At 45.1% G+C, this 24,359-nt stretch overlaps 1 protein-coding gene across 3 annotated transcripts in view; it reads right to left on the bottom strand.

Annotated features, from left to right (window-relative positions):
• The window catches only part of LOC311530081 (peroxidasin homolog), a 69,727-nt gene that overhangs the window by 45,120 nt on the left and 248 nt on the right, over positions 1 to 24,359 (bottom strand). For all 3 annotated transcript variants that reach the window (XR_014713927.1, XM_084646430.1, XM_084646429.1), the window contains exon 2: positions 13,201 to 13,272. Coding sequence is in view for 2 of the 3 variants with exons in the window: in XM_084646430.1 (XP_084502556.1) it covers positions 13,201 to 13,272 (72 nt within the window). In the remaining variant the exon portion in view is untranslated. The remainder of the gene's footprint in view (positions 1 to 13,200; positions 13,273 to 24,359) is intronic.

Raw genomic sequence — 24,359 nt, 5'->3', positions numbered from 1 at the left:
TAAGTGTGTCATGGGGAAGGGACAGGACCAACCGTGCTGGAGCATCTGACACACATCATGGTTGGATTCTTGTTGAGAGCTCCAGAGAATTAAGCTCTGATATGAATTAGGAGAGCAGTGATAGGGAGCTCACCAGGTGTAACTTTAGACAGCTGAGCAAGGAAGAAGTGGCACATGCCTGCTAGCTGGAATTTATGTGTGGGGAATGGTGTGTCTGGCACATCACATTTAGTTAATTTAATGGACCAGAAGCCTAACAGCAAAGGTTAGCTAGATGGCCAGGGAACTGGGAACATAGAGGAAGCTAGTCAAAGGCACAAAGCCACCCAATTTTCATTGACAACTCAATAGGAATTGGGCACTTAACTCCCATCTCTGCCTTTGGAACCTCCCCACCCTAATGTCTATACATGCGGGCTCCAATCCTGCATGTGACTTTAGCCCCAGTTCCACAAAGCACAGAACATGCTTAACGTTAGACATACGCTTATGTCCCATCGACTTCAATGGGATTTAAATACGTGCTTAACTTTAAGCTAATGCCTAGGTGCTTTGCTCACTCGTGGCCTATAAGCAGGAAGACTTTAAGAGGTTCCACATGGGTGAAAGGGTCCATTTGGATGGAATCACTTCCAGGAGTGGGGCCAGATTATATGCTCTTCGGGGCTGGAACAGTGTCTGCTTCTGAGTTTTTATGCAGAACCAAGCGCACTGTTGACATTCAAAGGATGATTATGGACGTGCCAGCTGTGGTGCCTGTTAGGGATGCCCCGAGTTCAGTCCTTAAAACAGGGATTCAAATGCTGTGTTACATATGAAGAATAAAGCACGTTCTCCCCAATAGGTATGAAATGACATACTGTATCTTACATAGAATCATAGAATATCAGGGTTGGAAGGGACCCCAGAGGGTCATCTAGTCCAACCCCCTGCTCAAAGCAGGACCAATTCCCAGTTAAATCATCCCAGCCAGGGCTTTGTCAAGCCTGACCTTAAAAACCTCTAAGGAAGGAGATTCTACCACCTCCCTAGGTAACGCATTCCAGTGTTTCACCACCCTCTTAGTGAAAAAGTTTTTCCTAATATCCAATCTAAACCTTCCCCACTGCAACTTGAGACCATTACTCCTCGTTCTATCATCTGCTACCACTGAGAACAGTCTAGAGCCATCCTCTTTGGAACCCCCTTTCAGGTAGTTGAAAGCAGCTATCAAATCCCCCCTCATTCTTCTCTTCTGCAGACTAAACAATCCCAGCTCCCTCAGCCTCTCCTCATAACTCATGTGTTCCAGTCCCCTAATCATTTTTGTTGCCCTTCGCTGGACTCTCTCCAATTTATCCACATCCTTCTTGAAGTGTGGGGCCCAAAACTGGACACAGTACTCCAGATGAGGCCTCACCAATGTCGAATAGAGGGGAACGATCACGTCCCTCGATCTGCTCGCTATGCCCCTACTTATACATGTATATAAGCATATCAGCTCTCATTAGAGCAGCAATCTTTCTTGATGAAATGCACAAGTGGGTTTTAAATTTGTCAACATAGACGCAAACACTAGGTGTTGCTCACTTTGGAAACGCAGCCATCTCTGGAGCGAAAGGAAACTAACTACCATGATCAGCTTGCAACAGTTTGGAGCAGAAAGCGCAGAAGCCGCATATGTGCAACTGAAAAAGCAAAGGGACTGAGTCAGGCAGAGCATGATCCTCCTCGGGAGAATTAATCCATGATCCGAGGTGAACCTCTCTGCAACACAAGCTCTTACAACCTGCTCTGATGAGCACAAGTCTTCAGTTTTGCATTGCATCCAGCAGGTGGCAGTGCCCTGTGACACAGCACAGAGCCCTGTGACACTATGCTGGAACACTGGCCGAGGGTCACCACCTTCCACAAAGTGGGGAATATTTTTATTTGCCTGTTGGAAAACCTGGCAAAAAGCAAAAGTTTGCCATTTGCCCAGAGGTGTTTGCCCACTTCTCATTCCGCTCTATGCATCTACCCTAGGATTCTCTGGACCATAGCTTCTAAGCACTGACTACATACCCAATGTTCCTTTTGTTAGCAAACTCCCAGTCCTTACAGGGTGTGCTGTCACTGCACAGTTAATCCAGGCTCTTACTTGGGTGTTGCCTCTAACTCCCCCCACTCCCATCCACACACAAAACCCCTCACCCATGTTTGGAGGTGCTTTCAATGTGGACTAGCTGGCCCGGCCATGCTGAGGGTTAGACCCCGGGGCCACTTTCACTGTGGCTGGTAACCCACCTACTTCCCAGTGAGGATGCAGGCTAAACCTCTCAAGTGCTGATCATCCTCCAGTGCCTTCCCGCCATTCCCTATGTGCCTAGAAAAACAGACAAGGTCTCACACAATTCACTGGGAAAGACTCAGAGTGGCTCAGTTGACTTGCAATGCACAGAACCCTGGGATATGCCCCCAGACATCCCAGCAACACACACGAGTGAGCGCAGCACCACTGAGGACAAAATAACGTGGGTAGGGGCTTTTCTCACACCCGGGCTAGGCTAACCCAGGTGCTCAGACTTGGTGCTGATCACCTGGGCTAACGCTGAAGTAAAGACGTACCCACGGGCACGGTCTGTGGGAATTGCAGAAACCTCTCACATACAGCTCTCTGTTGCATCGTCTTCAGCTTCCTTGTTATTCCAGCTCAAGGCCCAGCTGTCAATGCACCTTAGTCATGAGCTGCAAACGTGGCAATGATTCTGAGGCTTACCAGCTGTGACTATTCTATCCAGCAGGTCTATGAGGCCTGGACTTAGGGTGCAGGGCTTTTCCAGGTGCCTTTTTGCAGAGGCAGACTGAGCAGGCCTCAGAGTGCAGGGGGTCCTGAATGAATGGCTGCCCTGCATCTGTCTAGCAGCTGCAGCTGCCTTGGCCAAGGGGAGGAGCTGCAGTTGTGTGTGGGCCGCATCCAGCAGAGGAGCAGTGTGCCAGCTGGCTGGGGCATGTGGGTGAAGTGAGTGGGAGGATGGGAGGCTGAGGGCATGGCAGAGCAGCAGAACCAGCACAGCAGAACTGGGTCTGCACCCCAATCCTTTGATTTCCGAGTCATCCTGGATGTGGCACGTAGTGGCTTGTCGAGGCGGGAGGGTTAAGGATATAAGGGAGGGGTGGCACGGACACTTCTAGAGCCTAAGAGCTAAGGTGCGATCAAACGCATTAACTTTAAACCTAACCGCAGTGCAGTCCTGGATCTTCTGTGGTGAAAGGCTAGTGTAGGTGAGGGGTAGTAACTTCCTGACACTGGCACTGGTTACTGAAAGGGGCACGGGGAGGAGGGAGGGGGAGACCCTCAAGACTCATTGTGCTGTGTTAGGGAGAACTCCGTCCACAAGCTCATCACCGCAAGGCAGAGATCGCGAGGCTGAATGGCTCTGTATTGACTCAAGTTCATTAACGATCAGCATGGGCCATGCAACAGAGACCAGAAGAGCCGGGGCTGGAAGAGTTCCAGCTAGCCGACAGGACCTAAAAGCTTACCAAGGTGGAAAACTTAGGATAATCTTTCTTTGCCACTGCAGGACCCTACCGAGAACACTAGACAGGGTTTCTAGGAGCATATTATGCTTGCAGCCTTTCAATAGTCTAACTTGGATTTGTTTCTTTTAAAGCACTGCAGTTTATCAAACCTCCTGCTTCAGGGAAAGAAAGCAAGAGGCTGGAGCCAGCAGGGAAATCTTACTTCAGCCCAGGCTGTTTAGAAGCCCCAAAAGACCCTCAGTACGTTTGCAGTGTGCTCCTTTCGTGGCAGTTTCAAAGCCCACCTCCTTGTCTCACTCCCTGTTAGATTCTGAGTACAAAGGTTTCCTTAGCAGGGAGGGTTTACAAATGTCAGCTCCGATATTCCACAGCCGCCCTGCCTGGAAAGAAACGTAAAGCGGAGACTTCACCACACAATCTGCTGCCCTTCCTCTGCCAGCCTACAGGAAGGCTGTTTTTATGTATTTATTTAACAGTGGGGAAGCAGGATTTAATTCTCCAGCTCACATAGCCTCTGGGCCTTGCACTGCATGCTCAGGACTCCTGCACATGGACCATGACCCATCCTCAAACCCTTGAGAATGTTTGCATCAAGAACATTAGCAAGAATCAAAAATCCAGAACAAATCTCACAGGGGATGGGTTTTTTTAAAAAAAAGTCATTTTCTTTGTGACTTCAAAACCCATAAAGATGCATGGGGCAAAAATTTGCCCTGTAACAAGCCATCAGCAAATTCCACAGCTTCTTTCAGTTTTGCTGCAGGAAACAGACTAAATAAATGACAAACACCCAAACTGTGTAGGGCTGTTGGCTCCTGGTCTCCCATTCTCTGTGGCAAGTTGCAACCTGACCACCACCACAGGATGTTACAATTAGAACTGTGCAAATATCTGATTTTCCTCTTCACCAGCAATTCTGAAAAAAATTGAAAAGGAAATCCATTCTTTTTCATTTCAGGTTGAACAAAACATTTCAATTCAACAAAAATGGAAATGGTTTGTTTTGATTACAACCATTTTTAAATGGTTTTGATTTTTTAAAAATAGGATTGAAGCAAAACAACGTGTTGAAACAATCTGAAAAATCAAAACAGTTTGTTTCAAAAACGTCAACACATTTCAATTCTTTTTAGAATTTGTTTCACATTTTTTCCCAGCTGAACAATCCAGTGAAACTGACACAAATACGGGAAACATTTGTATGTCACCAAATCTGCAGTTTTTGCTCCCCCCCCCCAAAAAAAGTTTTGTACGAAAAATTGCACCCAGTTCTAGTTTAATGTCAACCCCAAAAGATTCTCGCTCTGCTTTACTGTCAGGCTAGTCCTATAGCAGGATAGGTTACAGTTTGGTTAAATATCAGACCTGTGCATACCAATCTGGAATGGTGGCAATCCCAAATTCTTTAGTGTCATGAAGGGGCAGGAACAGGAGCTAGTCACCCAACTCCCATTGGCTTTCAAAGGGAATTAGGCACCTAATTGCCCTTTGTAAGCCTCCACCAAAATTCTTATCCTGTAGTCCCAGGACACAATAGCTGAATCAACAACGTAATTACTACACCTTGATTTTACTGCATGTATGCCATTCTTCCTGCCTAAAGCCCCAGCACAGAACTTCAACTGGTTTTAAGCATGTGCTTAAATGCTTTCCTGAAAACCTCCTGTCAAATGTTGTTGTATATTTTTAAGACACACTTTTGTAAGGGTGCCTAGGTAACACAGAGCTCTGATCTACTAAACTCCCACCCCGACTTTGTTTGTTTCTTTGTTTCAAGAAGTCTGTTTCCATTAATTTATATAAACCTGGGAAATTCCATTGCAGCCAGAGGAAGGCACGGCTGTTGCAGCGTGATGGGGAAAACGGCCATATAGTGGGTTTTATGGTCAAAGGCCAGTGTCAGTCCGCAAAGTCAGTCACTCCTCTGCACCATCCACATGGGATGCCAGCGGACTCCGAACCTCGGATTGGCAACACTAAAAGTAGGGGTCTCTGCCACTTGAACTAAAGTAGTAACACCTGTCTTTGGTAGCAATGCCACCCTTAAACCTCTCAGGTGGACCAGCCACTAGAGGGAGACACGACACACACTATGCTCCTGTGTTGGGTGCGTAACCTGAAAACCAGCTGTTGGATTCAAGAAATATTTATCCCAGCCCGCACTTCAGCGAAGAGAAATGAAGGCCCCTTTTAGCTTGCAACTTGTTCCAAGCGACTGGGCAGACAGAGGAAGACCCTGGAAGCAGCTGAAACATGGATGGGCCCCTTCCTCAGTAAGTTGTTGGATCTGTTGCTGGCCTGGGTTTATTTTTCCCATCTGAACGCTTTCCCCCTTAGTGCTACCTGGATGCTGGTGAAGGTGCTGGTCAGCTACTCTCCACTCGGTCTGGTTAGTCATTTTCTGCTGCTTCAGATGGCCACAGTGTGTATTTTAGTGGGCGAAATTTGCAAGTCCATTCCTCTGTTTGATAGGAAGCAGTGAGCTGTAAGGTTGTCCCAGAGAGAAACTCGCATGTGCAGTTCCAGGGCTTGCTCATATTTCTTTTGGCTACAGTAGCTTTTCCCAGCTCTGGCAATCAGTTACATCGGCACCCCAGTGCAAAAGTGTGTGTGTGTACACGTACCCGTACATGCACACAGAGTCGTGCTGCCTAGAGGGCAGAGAAATCATTATCTTCTTTCCCTAAGCCAAGGAAAATTCATTTGGGAGCCTACCTAGCAGCACTTTCACTTAATGCCTGATATTTTATCACTAACGTGTTTCTAAAAAGTTTGCCCCGGTGAGCAACCTTTTATCAGTAGGAGGTAGCTGAGAGGCTGCTACCAATCAAAAAGATAAGAGGACCAGTTCAGCCATCCTAGCCCTCTCCATCTGGGCTGGACCACATGTCCTCATTTATCGGCGCCTGAAGGAGAACCCAAGGAATCAGGGACTGGAACAGCAGAATTCTTGTACATTTCACTGCCCTGTCTAGTCACAAGTAGCTGGTCAGGCAGGTAGAGCAGATCTGCACGCAAGCCTACCAAAGGAAAGAGGAGGTGTGTTTTCCAATTTTAGGCCTGCCAGCCTGCAGATTGTCCCTCTGAAAGTAGCTTGGCTGTCTCATTTTGCTTCCTGCCAAACATCTGTCCACATCGCAAAACCATGACCTAATTTGGAATGAGTTGTTTTCTTTACTCGGGACAGCTCCAGGGCTGGAAGAGCAGGGAGCTCATCACACCTAGATTGAGGTGTATTGGCAGGATTGTGTGGAAAAAGTCTGCGTGGCTTTGTGATAAGATGCACACCTGTCTGTCTAAGGTCTCTCTGTCTCTATCTAGGCATTCATTCCACCCTCCTTGCCCTATCTGAGCCCCTTGCAAAATGACATGAATTCACCATGTAGATCTATGTTGGCCTTTTCTCCTGATTGCTCGTGGTACTTACATATCCCAAGGTGCTATTTGCAAGATTAGGAATATCGGTCCTGGTGTTCTAGACAAGTAATAGCTTTAGCAATTACATTTTACCTACCTTAATTTACCAGTCACTTTAATTGGATAGGTATTACCTCTTTGTTTCCTGTCCTTTTCATTGCTGCATTTTATTGCTGGCCTAGTATCACAGCTGCCCCATATCAGCACAGATGTAGCTGAATTTCAGCAGTACAGAAAGTGCACTGGTTATTGCATGGGATCCACAAGCACATTGTATGTGACCTTCTGAAAGGTGCTATATAAAAATCAATACATCATCCTAATAGCGCCTGCCCACACATTGCCTGATTTCTAGCTAGAATTATGAGTCCCTCACTTCCAGGAGGATTAAATTCAGCTGCAATTTAATTTTAAAACTGTGAAAGGGAGGGAAGCGAGAGAATGACCCACAGCCATGCCTGGGGGGCGGGGGGGGGGGGGTTGAAGTTTTAGTTGGCCTGAGAGCAGAGCAGACAAAGTTGCTGGAACGTATGATGTGCCGGAGCTAGATGGGCACGTACAGCACATGGTCTATTCCACCGCTGAAGGGTGGCACACAGCTCTGTTGCCCAACCCATCAGGACAAGTTATTGTGGCAATATCGCATGTCACCATAAAGCCTCCTGTGACCACTGCTTAATACTCTAATTATAATTGTTCCAGTGCCCCCTTGTCCTTCCCACACCTGTTTGCTGTAACCAGCTGCTGTCTTTTGCCAGACTATAAGCTCTTTGGACCAGGGACTGCCATTTCATTAGGGGACTCTACAATGTGGGCCCCAGACATTAATTGGGATTCTAGATGCTCCAAAGAATAATAGTACAGCATTGAGAGCTACTGTGGGTAGCTCACAAGTAGTGTCATGTGATGGGTGTGAAATTAACTGGTGCCCCATTACAGGTCCTCAAGCACAGGGCTGGATTACCAGTATTCTCCACAAAGCACTGAAATCTGGCACGCTGGTAGAACTGAATAGAAGAAGCTTCCACAGTACCTAGGCTGGCTCCAAGCAATGCAGGCTCTTCTTGGTAAGGCCAAGGACTGGAACAGCGCAGGGCAGAACTCAGTACAACCGAGCTCTGCGTAAGGTGGGATGTGACCTTGCACTGTGTTTGGCTCTGGCTATCAGAGCTCACTTCCTCCAACCCTGTCATTCGCACAATTGATCCACCCATCCAGGGCTATTAAGAGCCCAGAAACCTGAGCCAGCTACTCAGGTCCAGTTCCCATTAGGAACAGGCCTGGGTACAATAGCTACATGGTACCAGCATAGCCTCTTCCCTATCACTGTTCATTCAGAGATACTGCTGATACATTGCGCTCTCTCTACCCACCCACAATTATGGATACTCTAGGAACCTGTTCCAAGCCCACTTCAGTGAACAGGAGTCTATCCATTGACTTTCTGGCCTTTGGACAAAGTCCTAGGATATATAAATATTTAATTATTGCATCATGTTAATTCCAAACATACTAGCTCCCAATGCTCCTCAAAGGGAGGAAGCATGTGGCAGATTGCCTCAATCAGAAAAATAGAGCAAACACATGCTATGTAACTGTCTTATCTTGCCAGGATCTCCCTCATCCTATGTACAGCAGGCTTCTTGGTTGGGCTAGATAACAGAAGATCTTATATTAAAGTATAAACAAGATGACTCAATTAAGCGAAAGCAGCCTCTAGACAATACTTTGTACTGAGTGCAATTGAACTGGAACAAGAAAGAACAACTTCTCTTGCTTAGCACAGAGCACTCAGCACATAGGAATAAAAAATTACAGTCTCTCGTTATTTTGTATTTGTATTACAGCGGTGCCTACAGAGTCCAACCAGGACTGAGGCCCCATTGTGCTGGCTGCAGTGCAGATGCAGTCCCTGGCCCCAAAAGTTTACCATCTGTATAGATAAGACAACGGGCTGGAGAAAGGAATCAGATTATCCCCCTTTTACAAGGTAAGGATTGAGGCAGAGTGAGATTAATAGTGAAATCTTGGCTCCATTGAAGTCAATGTCACCCCAAGTGAACTGAGCTCAGTGGTCCAGCGGCTAGGAGATTGGACTGGGAGTCAGGAAAGTTGGGCTGTATTCCTGATTCTGCTAGTGACCTGCCTTGTGGCCCTTGGTGAACTCTCGGTGTCTCTTCCCATTCCTTGTCTGCATAGACTTAGCTCTTTGGGGACAGGGACTTTCTCTCAGTGCGTGTTTACACAGTACACTGCACATGGGGGCCCCCGCTACCAGACTGAGTCCCAGTCCAGTAACGTAACAATTTATTTACAGTAAAGATGGGAGAAAGCCCTAACCATCAGTCCAAATTTTGGAGGAAGTTTGAAGGGGCTGTTTGAATCCAGGGCTTTTGGTTTGGCTCATTAGAGAGTTAAAGCTAGGCTGGAAAACCTGGACCCTGATCCAAATTTTGTCCAAGTGCTGGGATCCCAGGTTTTTGGTCTGGCCTATGTCTTCTAAGTAATATACACAAGACTTACTCAAATCAAAATCCACCATTTCCACCTCAGGGGGAAATGATAGCCAGACACTGTTCTTTGCATTACAGCAATGGGAGCTTGTATTAAACAACTCAGCAATTTTTATTTAAAAACTTTCCATAACATGTGGATGAAGGGAAAGCAGTGGATGTATTGTTTCTTGACTTTAGCAGAGCTTTTGACACGGTCTCCCACAGTATTCTTGTCAGCAAGTTAAGGAAGTATGGGCTGGATGAATGCACTACAAGGTGGGTAGAAAGCTGGCTAGATTGTCGGGCTCAACGGGTAGTGATCAATGGCTCCATATCTAGTTGGCAGCCGGTATCAAGTGGAGTGCCCCAAGGGTCGGTCCTGGGGCCGGTTTTGTTCAATATCTTCATAAATGATCTGGAGGATGGTGTGGATTGCACTCTCAGCAAATTTGCGGATGATACTAAACTGGGAGGAGTGGTAGATACGCTGGAGGGGAGGGATAGGATACAGAAAGACCTAGACAAATTGGAGGATTGGGCCAAAAGAAATCTGATGAGGTTCAATAAGGATAAGTGCAGGGTCCTGCACTTAGGACGGAAGAACCCAATGCACGGCTACAGACTAGGGACCGAATGGCTAGGCAGCAGTTCTGCGGAAAAGGACCTAGGGGTGACAGTGGACGAGAAGCTGGATATGAGTCAGCAGTGTGCCCTTGTTGCCAAGAAGACCAATGGCATTTTGGGATGTATAAGTAGGGGCATAGCGAGCAGATCGAGGGACGTGATCGTTCCCCTCTATTCGACATTGGTGAGGCCTCATCTGGAGTACTGTGTCCAGTTTTGGGCCCCACACTTCAAGAAGGATGTGGATAAATTGGAGAGAGTCCAGCGAAGGGCAACAAAAATGATTAGGGGACTGGAACACATGACTTATGAGGAGAGGCTGAGGGAGCTGGGATTGTTTAGCCTGCAAAAGAGAAGAATGAGGGGGGATTTGATAGCTGCTTTCAACTACCTGAAAGGGGGTTCCAAAGAGGATGGCTCTAGACTGTTCTCAATGGTAGCAGATGACAGAACGAGGAGTAATGGTCTCAAGTTGCAGTGGGGAAGGTTTAGATTGGATATTAGGAAAAACTTTTTCACTAAGAGGGTGGTGAAACACTGGAATGCGTTACCTAGGGAGGTGGTAGAATCTCCTTCCTTAGAGGTTTTTAAGGTCAGGCTTGACAAAGCCCTGGCTGGGATGATTTAACTGGGAATTGGTCCTACTTCGAGCAGGGGGTTGGACTAGATGACCTTCTGGGGTCCCTTCCAACCCTGATATTCTATGATTCTATGCCAGCAAGCGAACCCAGGGCCCACTGTAAGGTGCAGGCTGCAGCTCATCCTCTGCAGTGCGGTCATCTCACCTTCCAAGGTGGAGGGTGACCATTGGTGCCTGCAGCCATATCCCACGTCCTTATACAACCACACACACACACTCCTGCTGCTACCCTGCCTGCCTCCCCTGGACTGAAATCCTCTCAGGATTCTACCAGTGTTACTCTCTGTGGGAGGAGGGGTCGGATGAAGGATTTGAGGACTTGTTTCTAGCCAAGACTGCCCACACTAAAAGCTTCCTAGCACTTGTAGGGCACTTCACATTTACGAATCCTCCACAACACAGTGAGTGGTACTTAAATGGCAATTCCTGTCCCCACTTTGCAGATGAGGAAACTAAGGTAGAGAGAGGTTAAGGGAATTTCCAAAGGCCACACTACAATCAGAAATACATTTCTTTCATGGGTTCCAGATTATTTATGCAACCATGAGAATAGAAACTTTAAAAAAAAAAAAAAGCCGAGATTCATAGAATCGTAGAAACGAGAGACCTGGATTCTCAGGCAATAATCCCTTGAATCTACAAGATGGGGCTGTAGGAAAGATGCAAGTACCAGTTGCGAGACTCACAATAAAATCATGAGAGTTGGTTGATGCCCGTAATCCGAGGCTGGCTGAAAACCTCTTTCCTTTCCACCTGGTTTGCTCCTGCTCAGAACCTCTAGAGGAAGGTTTCTGCAGAATGCATGTGGTTTGGCCAGCTGGCTCCAGTGAAAGAGGAACAAACCAAGGGAAACCCTGTTTTTTTAGGTAATCAAAATTGAAGTGGTTCTTTCTGATAAAGACACCAGACACTAAGAACACAAGCAGCCTCCACTCACAAACTAGACTGAAATCCTTATCACATGGGTCTTCCTGCCACAATCCTTTCACTACCCTGTTCTCTAGACTGGAGACTTTAGGCTTCTCAAGAGCCAGACTGGGAATCTGACTGAGGTTCTCTTTTTAAGTTTAGGTCCAAGAACACAAAAACCTGGCCACAAAGTCATTCCGAAAAAACGCACTTGGAGCGTTCCTTCTGGTATTCGGTACAACTACAACAAAGGCTTCTATAATTTCCTTTAATTCAAGTATGGGGGGAGGGGGGGAAGTTGTTCGCGGATGGTTCAGTAGCAAATCTTGCTGCAGGCTGTAATAAACCGATGGGCATTGTCAGAGGCCAAAGAATATGGAGTCCCCCTTCCTGAATGTTATAAATTAGCAAGCCCCAGAATGATGCTGCAAGTACAAAAGGTCAAATTATTAATAGGAACCAGAGATCTCTCCTATGCAAAACATGCTCTGTTACAATAAAGGCCCCCCCAAACCAAATTAAGATCAGTCCAAGGTCTATCCTGACTGATAGAAAGGAACAAGGTCTATCCTGGCTCAGAGGTAAGAATACAGTGAAGGGATTGTGGTCTGCTTGAATTCCCACCGACACAGGAAGAGCAAAGGGGAACGCTAGAGTTGGAGTGAGCACCAGCAGCTCGGCAGAACGCATTCTGGTGCAGGTAGTGAAGGCAAAGAATATGTAGACATTGCTTCTTCATCGCACACCACAGTTACAGAATATCGCACAGAGGAACGGGAGGGTGACCACCCAAGCATGGTGTGTGCACAGGGTGTCCTAGGCATCAGCTATGTGGCTGAGGCAGGCAAGGGGGAAAAAAGATAGCTTTAAGCCACTGCTCTGTTCATCTGCTCCTGGGTCAGCCAAGGCCAAAACTGTCCTTAGGGGCTTCTCTAAGCTCTACTGGCCGTACACGTCCTAGGCAGCTGGCAGGATGCCCCATGAGAAAAGGGTTTCACTGCTCAAATAGAAGTCATAAAATTCCAGGTTTCACTGAAAACGGTAAGAAACGTTGCCTAGGTTGGACTGGGGGCAAAATTTTATGCAGAGAATTTAGTTGCATCCGACAGCTCCAGGCACAGCTGAACAAACCCACAGGACGGATATATTCGCTAAGCCATTAGAGGGAGCGGCCAATGCATTCATATAGCAGTTAGACTTATGGCACATACTCATTATCTAACCCAAACATCTTTAGTCCATTATATGCCTAAGCTCCCGCAACCCAGAGAATGGTGCCTGTCACATTGGCAGTGAACTACCCATTTGGTTCCCGTAATGATCAGTGCAGACAGCACCTCCACCAACAGGTGGACCTGCATCTTTATTTTCATGCTAAGTTATCTTGGTTTTGATATTATGTTGCTGTCTTGGTTCATGGGGGCGAGGAGGAAATTAAGTGGTGACTGCACATGCTGGAGTTGTTACTTGCAGTGTTCGAATAAATCCTTTAATTTCTATAAGTGAGTGTTACCTTGCAAAACCAAGGTGGTCTCATGTTTCTGATTCCTTCCATTCTCTGTACCACGACCACACTACAATTGGGCGCCTTTTAAGATGGGGACAACTTACAGTGTGTTGAGGTTCTGCAGTCTCCTGAAGGCTCCAGGTTGAATCTCTTTGATGCGATTGAAGCGTAAATCCCTGAAAGTGAGAGAATATCAGTCAGCGTACATCTGAGAGCAAGATTATCCATTAGCAACAAAGATCATTAGCTGTCCTGGTGCTTTAGACCTCAGCATGTCAGGCCTAAAGGAGCTTGAGAAACTACATCAGATGAAGAATCCATTCTGGGATGATAGAGTGGCTACCACTGTTTGCTGAGGCAGTCTGAGCCTCCCTAGATTTATGAACTCCACTTTCATTCTTAAGAACCTGATACATAGAGGCCACATTTTGAAAGGAGTCAAGTGATCAGTTGCACTAGTTTGTAACACACTATTGCTCTGATTGCTAGTGGTTAGCTGTGCAATTACCTAACTTGCATGCACAAAATGTGGTAACTGCGCATGCAACTTGGGCAAACCTAACTAAAGTATAAACTTTGCCCCTAGTTGCCAGAATGCAGGTGGGTCTGTATTTTTATGGACTCATAACAAGGATTTGGTATTTCCACATGGGCACTGAGGCCAAGTTTCCAGCTGCAGGTGCATAGCGGAGCTCACATGAAACCCTAGATTTGCAGGCACAGACTCCTGCATGTGCGCATGCACTGTCCTTGCAAACACATTGCCGGACATGGAGCTGCACACGCCGGTGTATACAGGCATGCACACAGGTTTGCGGACACTCTTATTAAAGTTCAGGGCCAACATTTTGGCCCTAAAATGGTCAAATCTTGCTGAATAGTCTCATGCAGTCACCGTTTCCAATTAGCTCCAAAATGCTGCAGGGACTCAAAGGCTTCTCCCGTTCTGCATTTTCAGTTAGTTCCATTTCATTTAGAATTAGCAGAATCCATTGTGGCAAACTTAAAGAGCTCTCTGTGTAACTGCACTGACTTGGACCCTGAAATATTATATTTTGACTGCTTATTGGATAATAAAATAAGAGCTAAGTAAACAAGTAGAAACAATTCTACAGGGAATGTGCATCCATTTGGCGCCTTTGATTGTCCAATGTGCTATGGCAAATTTTGCCTCTACTACTGTAAAGGGCTGTAGTTAGGGCAGGGAGACTGGGCTGAAATACGTGCATAATCTAGCATTTGCCATAGAAATATCACCACACCTTCCCCAGTGAAGTTCACCCAGGGGAAGCATGAAGAATGGTGCATGATAACAAGGGGATTCGAAATCAGATAGTAACAGTCCACCCTGGGGAATTTTGTTGTAGTGTTTCTGACCCTGTCAGCTGTTAGCAGAATAACCCTTCCCTAAATCAGTATGCTGAATCATTAACAATGGGAGCATGCAAAGCAATCAGTGAGAGCATACAAAGCAATCAGTGGCTTCTGGAATCAGTTTTCATTTGTATTTAGCCAATTTATGCATTGACACATGCACATCACTATGTTACCTCGGCAAGCAATCAACTGCAAGTCATTTATTGAAAGAATATTGCAATGCCACAGAAATTATTGCTAGCACTAATTTACTTTAATGTAACATCTTTCACTCACAAGGTGCTTTACACAGCAATGGATTAGATTTTGGTAGTTCTGGGACCATTCACGCCAGAACTGGCTGAGCAGATGTCAGCTGCCCATATATTATGAACAGAGACATGACAGTAGAGGCTGTTTTACCAACCGAGTTAATGGCTAGGACATGGGGGTTATCCCCTACGTTCCTTGGGGAAGGGGTCAATTAAGCACTGCTTTTAAATGAACTTCCTGGTGGTAGAAAGAGGCAGAGTGATGACCCTGGATACTGACTTCTTCCATTAACCCCCAGGACAACAGCAACAGCAGTGCGGCTTGCACTGACCTGCCAGTGGGCATTAGTCCTGCCACGAAGGGAAAACAAGCTAGGCCAGAGAAAAACGGAGTCTTCACGATTCATTCGGTTCTTGGCTTCTCAGCTCAAGCTGCCACTTGCACACCTCTGATAAATAGCAGCAGTTCACTTTTATCTCTAGAGTTCAGAGTTATTTACAATGGTGGATGGACATTGCTATCCCTGCTTTACAGCTAGGGAAACTGAGGCACAGGGAGGTTAACAGCTGTGTTTTCCAAAATGGCTGCTAATTGTGGGGTGGCCCAATTTGAGATACCTAGGGCCTGACTATCCAAGGGGCTAAGTACCTGTGGACTCCATTGGATTCAAATGCAGTTAAAGTACCATTTCAACAAGACCTACCTGTTGTATAGTCCTTATGCTGCCCCTCTGCACAGGGCTGAACTTTACTCAGCATTGAAGAGATCTTAATTAACATTCATTAGTGCTATGAACATTTATACCAGCTAAGGACCTGTCCCTCTAAGGATACCTCTGCACAGTGAAAGCTAAGCACAGGCTAGTCTACCTGAGCAAGCTTGAATCCAGCTAGCTCACACCATGGTATTAGTGAAGTCACTGTAGGCCAGGGGTCTCAAAGTCCCAGCCCATGGGCCATCTGCGGCCCGCAAACGGAGGAGAGACGCATGCAGACACACTGCCGGCAATGTCGACTGCAGGTGCCCCCCCCCGCCCCCCGGCAGCTCCCATTGGCTGGGGGAGAGGGGCAGAGATACCATCCCTAGTTGCCTGGCAGAGTCAGCCACGGAGACAGCATCACTTTTTTCCACAATGAATATAAACAAGTCAAAATCCCGAACACAGCTCTCTGACGCCCACCTCGCTGCAATCCTGAAGGTTTCAACTTCACTGAGGCCAAACATCCACAAACCGACAGAACCGAAGTGTTGTCAGGTGTCTGGCAAACACTCAAAACTCTGACAGGCGAAGAACTGTATAAAGTTGTAAGACAGTTTTATTATGTCTCAGAAATTCAAAATAAAAGATACAATATAAACATTTTCTTTTCTGAGTAACAGCCGTGTTAGTCTGTATTCGCAAAAAGAAAAGGAGGACTTGTGGTCTCTAAGGTGCCACAAGTCCTCCTTTTCTATTTTCTTTTCTGAACACCATCCTCAGCGACGTTATTGGCCCGCTGGGAGGATTTGAGGACTGTCACCGGCCCTAAGGTAAATTGAGTTTGAGACCCCTGCTGTAGGTGGAACAAGCCCAACGTGAACCTTGGGTACATATTTGGCTTGCTAACCTGAACCTGCACTGCAACTTGGCCTATCTCAACTGGATTCAAGCTAGCTTGAGCAGGCTGTCCTGTGCACAGCTTTTGATGTAGACACACCCTAAGTATCCAAGGCCTTGCCGAGTTGCACTGGTTTACCGAACAGGGCTAATCTAAACCCATTCAGTAAGATGGGTGCATGGGTACTCATTCTGGTTTACACCAGGATTAACGTGGTTTAGTTTAAGTCAATTAAGAATCTCTTTATGCCAAACCAGAATAAGGCCCTCACACCAAAATAAGTGTCCATGCTGGGGTTTGAACCAGTGTATCTAAATCAACTTAAGAACAGATTGAGGTTAGGCAGGTGCAACTTTCTTGTGTAGATCAGGCCTGTGAGACAAGGGGACATATTTTTGGTTAGCAAGTATCAGTAAACCAGATTACACTTAAGGATGAAAATGCAGGAAAAATCAAATAGAGCCAGTGTTGACAGCCTTGCGCTATAGAGCCAGCTGTTCTTCTTTTCTGTATTTACTGCTGGACTGGTTAACTTTAAGGTTACACAGAGAGAGAGGGGAATTCTGGTAACACTTTAATTAAAATCCAGAGCCATTCCTGAGGCCAGTCTTTCCAAATTGCTCAGCACCAGATTTTCTGTGCTCAGCACCCTCAATTGAGGCCAGATTCTCCCAGCAGCTCCCATTGTGACACTTAGGACAAGAATTTCATAACTCAGCAGCCAATATGCAGTACTCGTTTGAAAATCTGGCCCCAGTCTGTGGATGTTGGTGTGATGAGATGGCAGCCATTAAAACAGAAGATGGCATTTCAGGCCATAACCACCACACTCAGTTTCGCGCACAACACAGAATTTCTAGGAGCTCGTTCAGTAGTAACTAAAAATGTATGTCATTTCCCTTTCATACCATTAACACTTCGGCTTGCCTTTGTCTTCAGCACCCTAGACTGAACACATCTGAGATACAGCCAGTGGTGCTAAGGATAATGGAGTCCTCTTGTCCTCATTTGAATAAAGACAACTTGATATTTTTAATTTATGTCGTACTTCAGTGATTTATGATGAATCTGCATAAAAGCACGGTGTCTCCACAGCACAATTCACCCTTGAAAGACCCACTCAGCTACTCACCACACGGCTGCAGTGCAGCTCTAACATGGTTAATAGAACAATCTCTAGTACAGAGTTTTTCCTAAGGATGCCATATGCATCATGGCCCAGATTTTCAGCTGGTGCAAATTTGCATTGCTCCATTCACATCAATGGATCACACTGGTTTACACCATCTGAGGATCTGGCTATTTATATTGAACCCTGTTTCCTGGAAATACATTTTTCTAGCATCACAGGAGACACTTGACATTATACAGAGTATTTAAGAGTGGAGGCCAATAGCCAGGAACATTCAGAAGGTTCCAGTAGGGAGAACCCTACATTTTCCAGTGCCTTTTAACTAGCAGATGTGCTAGTTAACTGTGAGGCATGCTACATAGCTATGGCACAAAAACTTCAATTGGGTTTTGGCTTATGGAAATTAGATCGGGATCTGACTTGGTTTACAGCATGTCAGACCAAATCAAGTGATACTGCCCCATAATGTGATAAGTAGAGATATGCCCGAGGAATGAAGCATAGACCCAAATTTGAAATTGCCCAGAGCCCATCTGTGCGATCAGATTTGGGGGTTACAGTTCAGGCCTACCTCTAGTGACAGCAGATGAAGAAATTATTTGCATCGCGCCCTGAATTTTATCCACATAAAACACTAATACAGCAAATAATGTATGAGATCTCCCCAATTATTTTGGGGGTGGACAGATGCCACAGAGACAGAATGAGGATAGGCCTATTATGTACAAGGAAAGCAGATGATTCCTCTGCTGGTTTGCAAATTGAGTGCCTCTCTGTTTATTCCCACCTGTGATAGTGTGCGGATTTCCCTTTGCATTGCTCCTTCCATGGCTAAATGCATGAAGACTATGTGAATCATCATTTGGGAACCTGAGGTGGGCTAGTGCATAAAGCCTACTCTTAACCCAACACTTCTGTTGATTGCACCTTTGGCAAGAGAGCCACAATTTCATTGGTGGTGCCTAGAATGGGGAGGAGAAAAGATGTCTGAAGAATAAATATTTGGCCCTGAGACAGATTTTCAAATTGGCAAATTACACGGCCAACTGCTGACCCAAGCAATCCCAGATAATTTGAACTATTAAGTGAGAACAGCAGCAAGGGGCTCTCTTTTGCAGGGAGGAGATTACAATCTGATCCTAATTAAACCAGATTAATTAATTAATCCCTTCTTGGGATTCTTGTCAGCAAGCAGCAGGGCTCCCTCAATGCATTGGATCTTGCCCATATGTTGACTGTTCAGACATTGCCCAGATCAAATAAAGACAGCTCTCCCCTCCTCCTGAGCTCATGAAAACACGCACCGACTCTGATCCAGGAACAACAAAAGGAAGTTTCAGAAGCACAAAGGTAAATTTATCCCCATCAACGTGTCCAACAAGGAGACAGACTTTCTCAGTCTAAGACAAATCGCTGCAGCATGCCTCTATATTGATTCATTAGTTGCATCTGTTCAGCTTGTTTTGAGCCACAGCCCATAGATCTTTACTCTGCGTATGCGCACACATGCGAATAGAGGCATTTGCTTAGAGAAAGATGATGGGTTCACGTCACCCACCCACTACTGTACCACTGCCACCTCTTTGAGGAAATGCGGCAGCTGTATAAACAGCGCACAGAAATTTGATGCTTCGTTTCTGGACAGCAAGAGGAAAGAAGATTCTGCTGGAATTGCAGGGCAGAGGTGGAGTAGTGAGGCAGAATACAAGTACCCAAGTTAGAATTTGGTAACCACTGCCCTTACAAAGAGCATCTTGGGACCTTCATCACTGGGAAGATTTTCCATTTCATTTGAAAGATGCAGAAGTGCTCCCCAAATAGGGAAAAGGGTGATTATTCAAAATCTTTCCTATTTTCCTTTCGATAAACTGAGGTTTTCAGAGAGAATATTCTGACCAACATGAAAGGGTTTAATTCTGAGGGCTATTTACATAGCCTAAATAAAGAGGATGAACTGGAAAGAGATAACTGTTGGTACATTACACATATATGTTTAACACAGAGAGGAAGTTAACTGCTCAATTTCCCCACCTTCCCCCCAGTTCACCTGTAAAACAGAAATTTTGGGCAAGTGGGTAGAAACAACGTGAAGGGAGAAGCACTTCCAACAAGAACACATTTGCTCAGTATGGTTTCTTAAGGCTAATATGCTGCATTTTTATATCACAGCTTTTATCCCCAGTGATCCCACAGAGTTTCACAAACTAAATACATACATGATTTGCCCACTAAATGTAGCCATGTCTGGGGAGGAGAACAGCAGCTGAGACAGTATGCTTGTCATACATATAAAGGGAAAGATAGCAACTTTATATATGCAGTAACATCAAATCCCTCCTGGCCAGAGGTACAGAATCACTTACTTGTAAGGGTTTAATCAGTTCCATTAACCTAGTTGGCACCTGTCCAGAAGGACCAATGGGGAAAGAAGATACTTTCAAATCTGGGGAGGGGGAGGTTTTGTTTGCGCTCTCCGTTTGTTCCCTCTCGAGACAGAGAGACCAAGCAAGTAATCCAGCTTCTACTGAAATGATATATCTAAAATTACAGAAATTGTAAGTAATAGCAAGGAAATGCATTAGATTATCTTCTGTTTTAGCTTGTGAATTTTCCCTATGCTAAGAGGGAGGTTTATTCCTCTTTTTTGTAACTTTGAAGTTTTGCCTAGAGGGGAATCCTCTGTGTTTTAAATCTTATTACCCTGTAAAATTACCTTCCATCCTGATTTTACAGAGGCGCTTCTTTTACTTTTTTCTTTATAATAAAGTTCTGTTTTTAAGAACATGATTGGGTTTTTAGTGTCCTATCTGTGCTCAACTTGTTTACCTATTTGGTTGGTATATGATTCTCAAGCCTCCCCAGGAAAGAGGGTGAAGGGGATTGGGGGGATATTTTGGGGAAACAGGAACTCCAAATGATCCTTTTCCTGAATCTTTGTCCAGCTCACTTGGTGGTGGCAGCAGTACCCTCCAAGGACAAGGAAGGATTTGTGCCTTGGGGAAGTTTTTAACCTAAGCTGGTAGAAATAAGCTCAGGGGGTCTTTCATGCGGGTACCCCAGAATTCAGAATGGGGAGGGAACCCCGACAATGCTGCAAAACAGCGAGGGAAGGCAAAATTTGTCAGATTGGACAGACAGAAAATGCATAATCCGTGACAAACTCAGCGAAAGGGAGGTGGACTGACCGGGTCATCTTCAATTCATGCCAGCAATGAGTTCAGGTCACAGGTGCTGCATGTTCTTTTCTTGTACCCGGAGTTAAGTTTAGTTAGCCCATAACTCAGAAGTAGATCTATGTATAATGCAAAGGAGAATAATCCATGTATAACATGATTGGAATCCATTAGCCTCCACTACAGGGAGCTTCTTCCCACTGGTGGCTTCTCCCCATACCAACATGTTTCAGAGTTTATGGTTGGAAATGTCATGCTACAAAACAAATGGCTTTGGAGGTTAAAGACCTATTGAAATTTTCAGAGTGTATGTTTCACAGCTGTTGCCTTCTTTGGGCTGTTGGCTAAATGAACTGCCTTAGTCCCAGCGGTAACCAACAAATCACATCTGGCAAATCCTGTTCCAGTGGAATGGACGGCAGCCAAAATACATTTGCAGTTATACATCATGCATTTTTATAGCTTACTTATCTGTACACATGTAGCCATTACTGCCATCATGTTCCATACTCAGAATAAAATGAACAGACTTCATTACCAAGGATAAATATTCCATTGCTAAAACCAGACATGGGGCCAGATCCTCAGCTGCATCCAGCTGCAGGGAATGAGAATCAAAAGGAGCCATTAACAGCTTAGGGATGGTTTAAGCCAGTCCTGGGATCACCTAGATCAGGCTTAGGACTGCTCTAAGTTACACCAGCTGGCTACAGCCCCCACCCCCAAGGGCCATCCTGTAGCAGGAGATTGCTGCAGCACAGTCTGGGCTGGCCACAATTCCTCCCCCTTCCCAATCCTGGGTGCTCGAGAGAGAGAGCCACTGGAGCCAGCTACACTGGCTCTACACCACCCATCACTGCCTCCATCAGAGGAATGCCCATCTGGGGACTTGCAGCTGCTTTCAATTTTATAGCAGCACAGACAGAGTTGGGGCCCAGGATCTGGGTGTATGTATTTGTATCTTGTACCAGTACATTCTGTTCATATCAAATGATGACTCTTATGAGATAGGACCATAATTCCATATTTTTTACTCAAAATAAGAACTTCATGACCTGGATCTTAAGTTTGCTAGACCTCTGGATGCTCACACAGATGCAGCGTGCCGTCTCCTGAGAGGAAGAAGTACGACTGTGTCATAAAAATCTGGAACAGTTGGCGTTTTTAAGATGTACCTTTTGATCGTTGGCAACTTTTAAACAGCATGTGAATTATTAAACATTTTTATAACAGATAAAACAGAAAGCTGTCTCTTAGGACTATTTATTTCAATTAGATTATAAAATCCCCAGGACAGCCAAAGCCACAGTGTGTTTTTTATTTGTAAAAAGAAAAAGGAGGACTTGTGGCACCTTAGAGACCAACAAATGTATTTGAGCATAAGCTTTCGTGAGCTACAGCTCACTTCATCGGATGCATGCAGTGGAAAATACAGTGGGGAGATTTATATACATATAGAACATGAAACAATGGGTGTTACCATACACACGGTAAGGAGAGTGATCACTTAAGGTAAGCTATTACCAGCAGGAGAGCGGGCGGGATGGGGAAAGCGGGCGGGGGGGGACGGGACGGGAGGGGAAACCTTTTGTAGTGATAATCAAGGTGGGCCATTTCCAGCAGTTGACAAGAAAGTCTGAGGAACAGTGGGGGGTAGGGAGGGGGAATAAACATGGGGAAACATGGAATAAACATGGGGAAATAGTTTAACTTTGTGTAATGACCCATCCACTCCCAATTTTTATTCAAGCCTAAGTTAATTGTATCCAGTTTGCAAATTAACTCCAATTCAGCAGTCTCTCATTGGAGTCTGTTTTTGAAGTTTTTTTGTTGAAGAATTGCAACTTTTAGGTCTGTAATCGAGTGACCAAAGAGATTGGAGTGTTCTCCAACTGGTTTTTGAATGTTGTAATTCTTGACGTCTGATTTGTGTCCATTTATTCTTTTACGTAGAGACTGTTCCTCAGATGTTCCTGTTAACTGCTGGAAATGGCCCACCTTGATTATCACTACAAAAGGTTCCCTCTCCCCCCGCCCGCCCCGGGCTCTCCTGCTGGTAATAGCTCACCTTAAGTGATCACTCTCCTTACAGTGTGTATGATAACACCCATTGTTTCATGTTCTCTATGTATATAAATCTCCCCACTGTATTTTCCACTGCATGCATCCGATGAAGTGAGCTGTAGCTCATGAAAGCTTATGCGCAAATAAATGTGTTAGTCTCTAAGGTGCCACAAGTCCTCCTTTTCTTTTTGTGAGTACAGACTAACACAGCTGCTGCTCTGAAACCTTTTCTATTTGTATATCTTTGCAGTGATCTATGAACAACAGAGAATATTTAACTTGGCTCAGGTGATCCATAAAGATTTATCAGTATGAGCCTTGCTTTTAATTAGGTGGACCAAAATTAGACTAGAATGAGCCACAAATCTTCCTAAGAAAGTGTCTGAAATATTAAACGCAGTGCAGGAATATACATCAAAATGTGATGGCTCTTATTTAATTTGACATCTGGGCCCAACCCCGAATAATCCCATTCAGATCTCGGTAGTTTGCTACCTTTGCCTTTCACATTAACCCAAATAACTACATTTTCCGAACTTTTAGACATGCAAAGAGTACCAGTGGTAGCCCAGGAGAAGCAGCAGTGTGAACGGTTAGCATTTGAACCACTGTGTTATCTAACTGCTCTCAGAGCAGGAAGATGCCATAGTAGTTAAAATGCCAGACTGTCTCCTGCAGTGTTCCCATTGTTGCCAACAGAAAAGCTGCACTAGTAACAACAGTGGAAAAATTTTAGGGAGAAAAAGCTAAGACAGACATCCCAGCTGAGATCAGAATTTGATCCATTAGAGTCATATGGAAGCGATCCTCAGCTAGTTAATTTTGAACAAATTCCATAATCAACAGCAACTCAACTGAGAACGAAACTATTTATACATCTTTAACAATTCCTGTCTGCTTTTGACACTGCCCAACTCCTCCAAACCAAGAAATCATGTCTGGATAACATGTGTAAAGGTACTTTGGAATGGGCCAGATAGGTCTTAAAGCCATTCTGCAGTTTTAGGATTTACCATTCCTTAAAAGCATAGGAAGTTTGCTCTTCCAGATCTATTACCAGAAGTTCTACAGAAGTCCCAGATTGGCCCCAAAATGCTACATGAAATCCCTCTCTTTTTGTTACTCAGATCTTCCATTGAAATAGACAACCAACAATGCATAGTCTTCCCCACTGTAACCCCACCTTCCAAAAAAAAAAAAATACTACCAATCCAGTGGATTTTTAAGAATGTATAAGGTTTGTCACTATTGTTTGGCACCCCAAATAAACCTTCAGTTCTTCCCCTCTCCCTTCCCCCAGTTGGGTCTGGAAAGTAAGAACCTACAGGAAGAGTAGATAAGGGAATGGAGTTGCATTTATAAGCAAGAAACAAAACCACCATCTCTTTGCATACACAAAACTAAAACACCCAGTGTTCTCCCATTTCCCCAAAGCTGTCTCTCCAATAGTAAAAGGTGATCTATCATCTTCCTTTAAACAAACTCTGTTTAGGGATTATCTTTGGAGACTCAAAAGTCATTGTTTTCTTGTGATCTTAGTTGTTTTTTAGTTTCCTGTAGGTGTCCAGTTAAAGATCATTAACTGATGCTAAGTGAGACAGTCTCTGAAGAGGTGAGGCTTTTGCAACACAGGCATTCCTGCAGAAAAAGCAAGGCGTAGAAAGCAT

The sequence above is a fragment of the Lepidochelys olivacea genome (assembly GCF_965140295.1).
Source record: "Lepidochelys olivacea isolate rLepOli2 genome assembly, chromosome: 13".
In the NCBI taxonomy this organism is placed as follows: Eukaryota; Metazoa; Chordata; order Testudines; family Cheloniidae; genus Lepidochelys; species Lepidochelys olivacea.
This window is presented reverse-complemented; position numbering and strand designations above follow the sequence as displayed.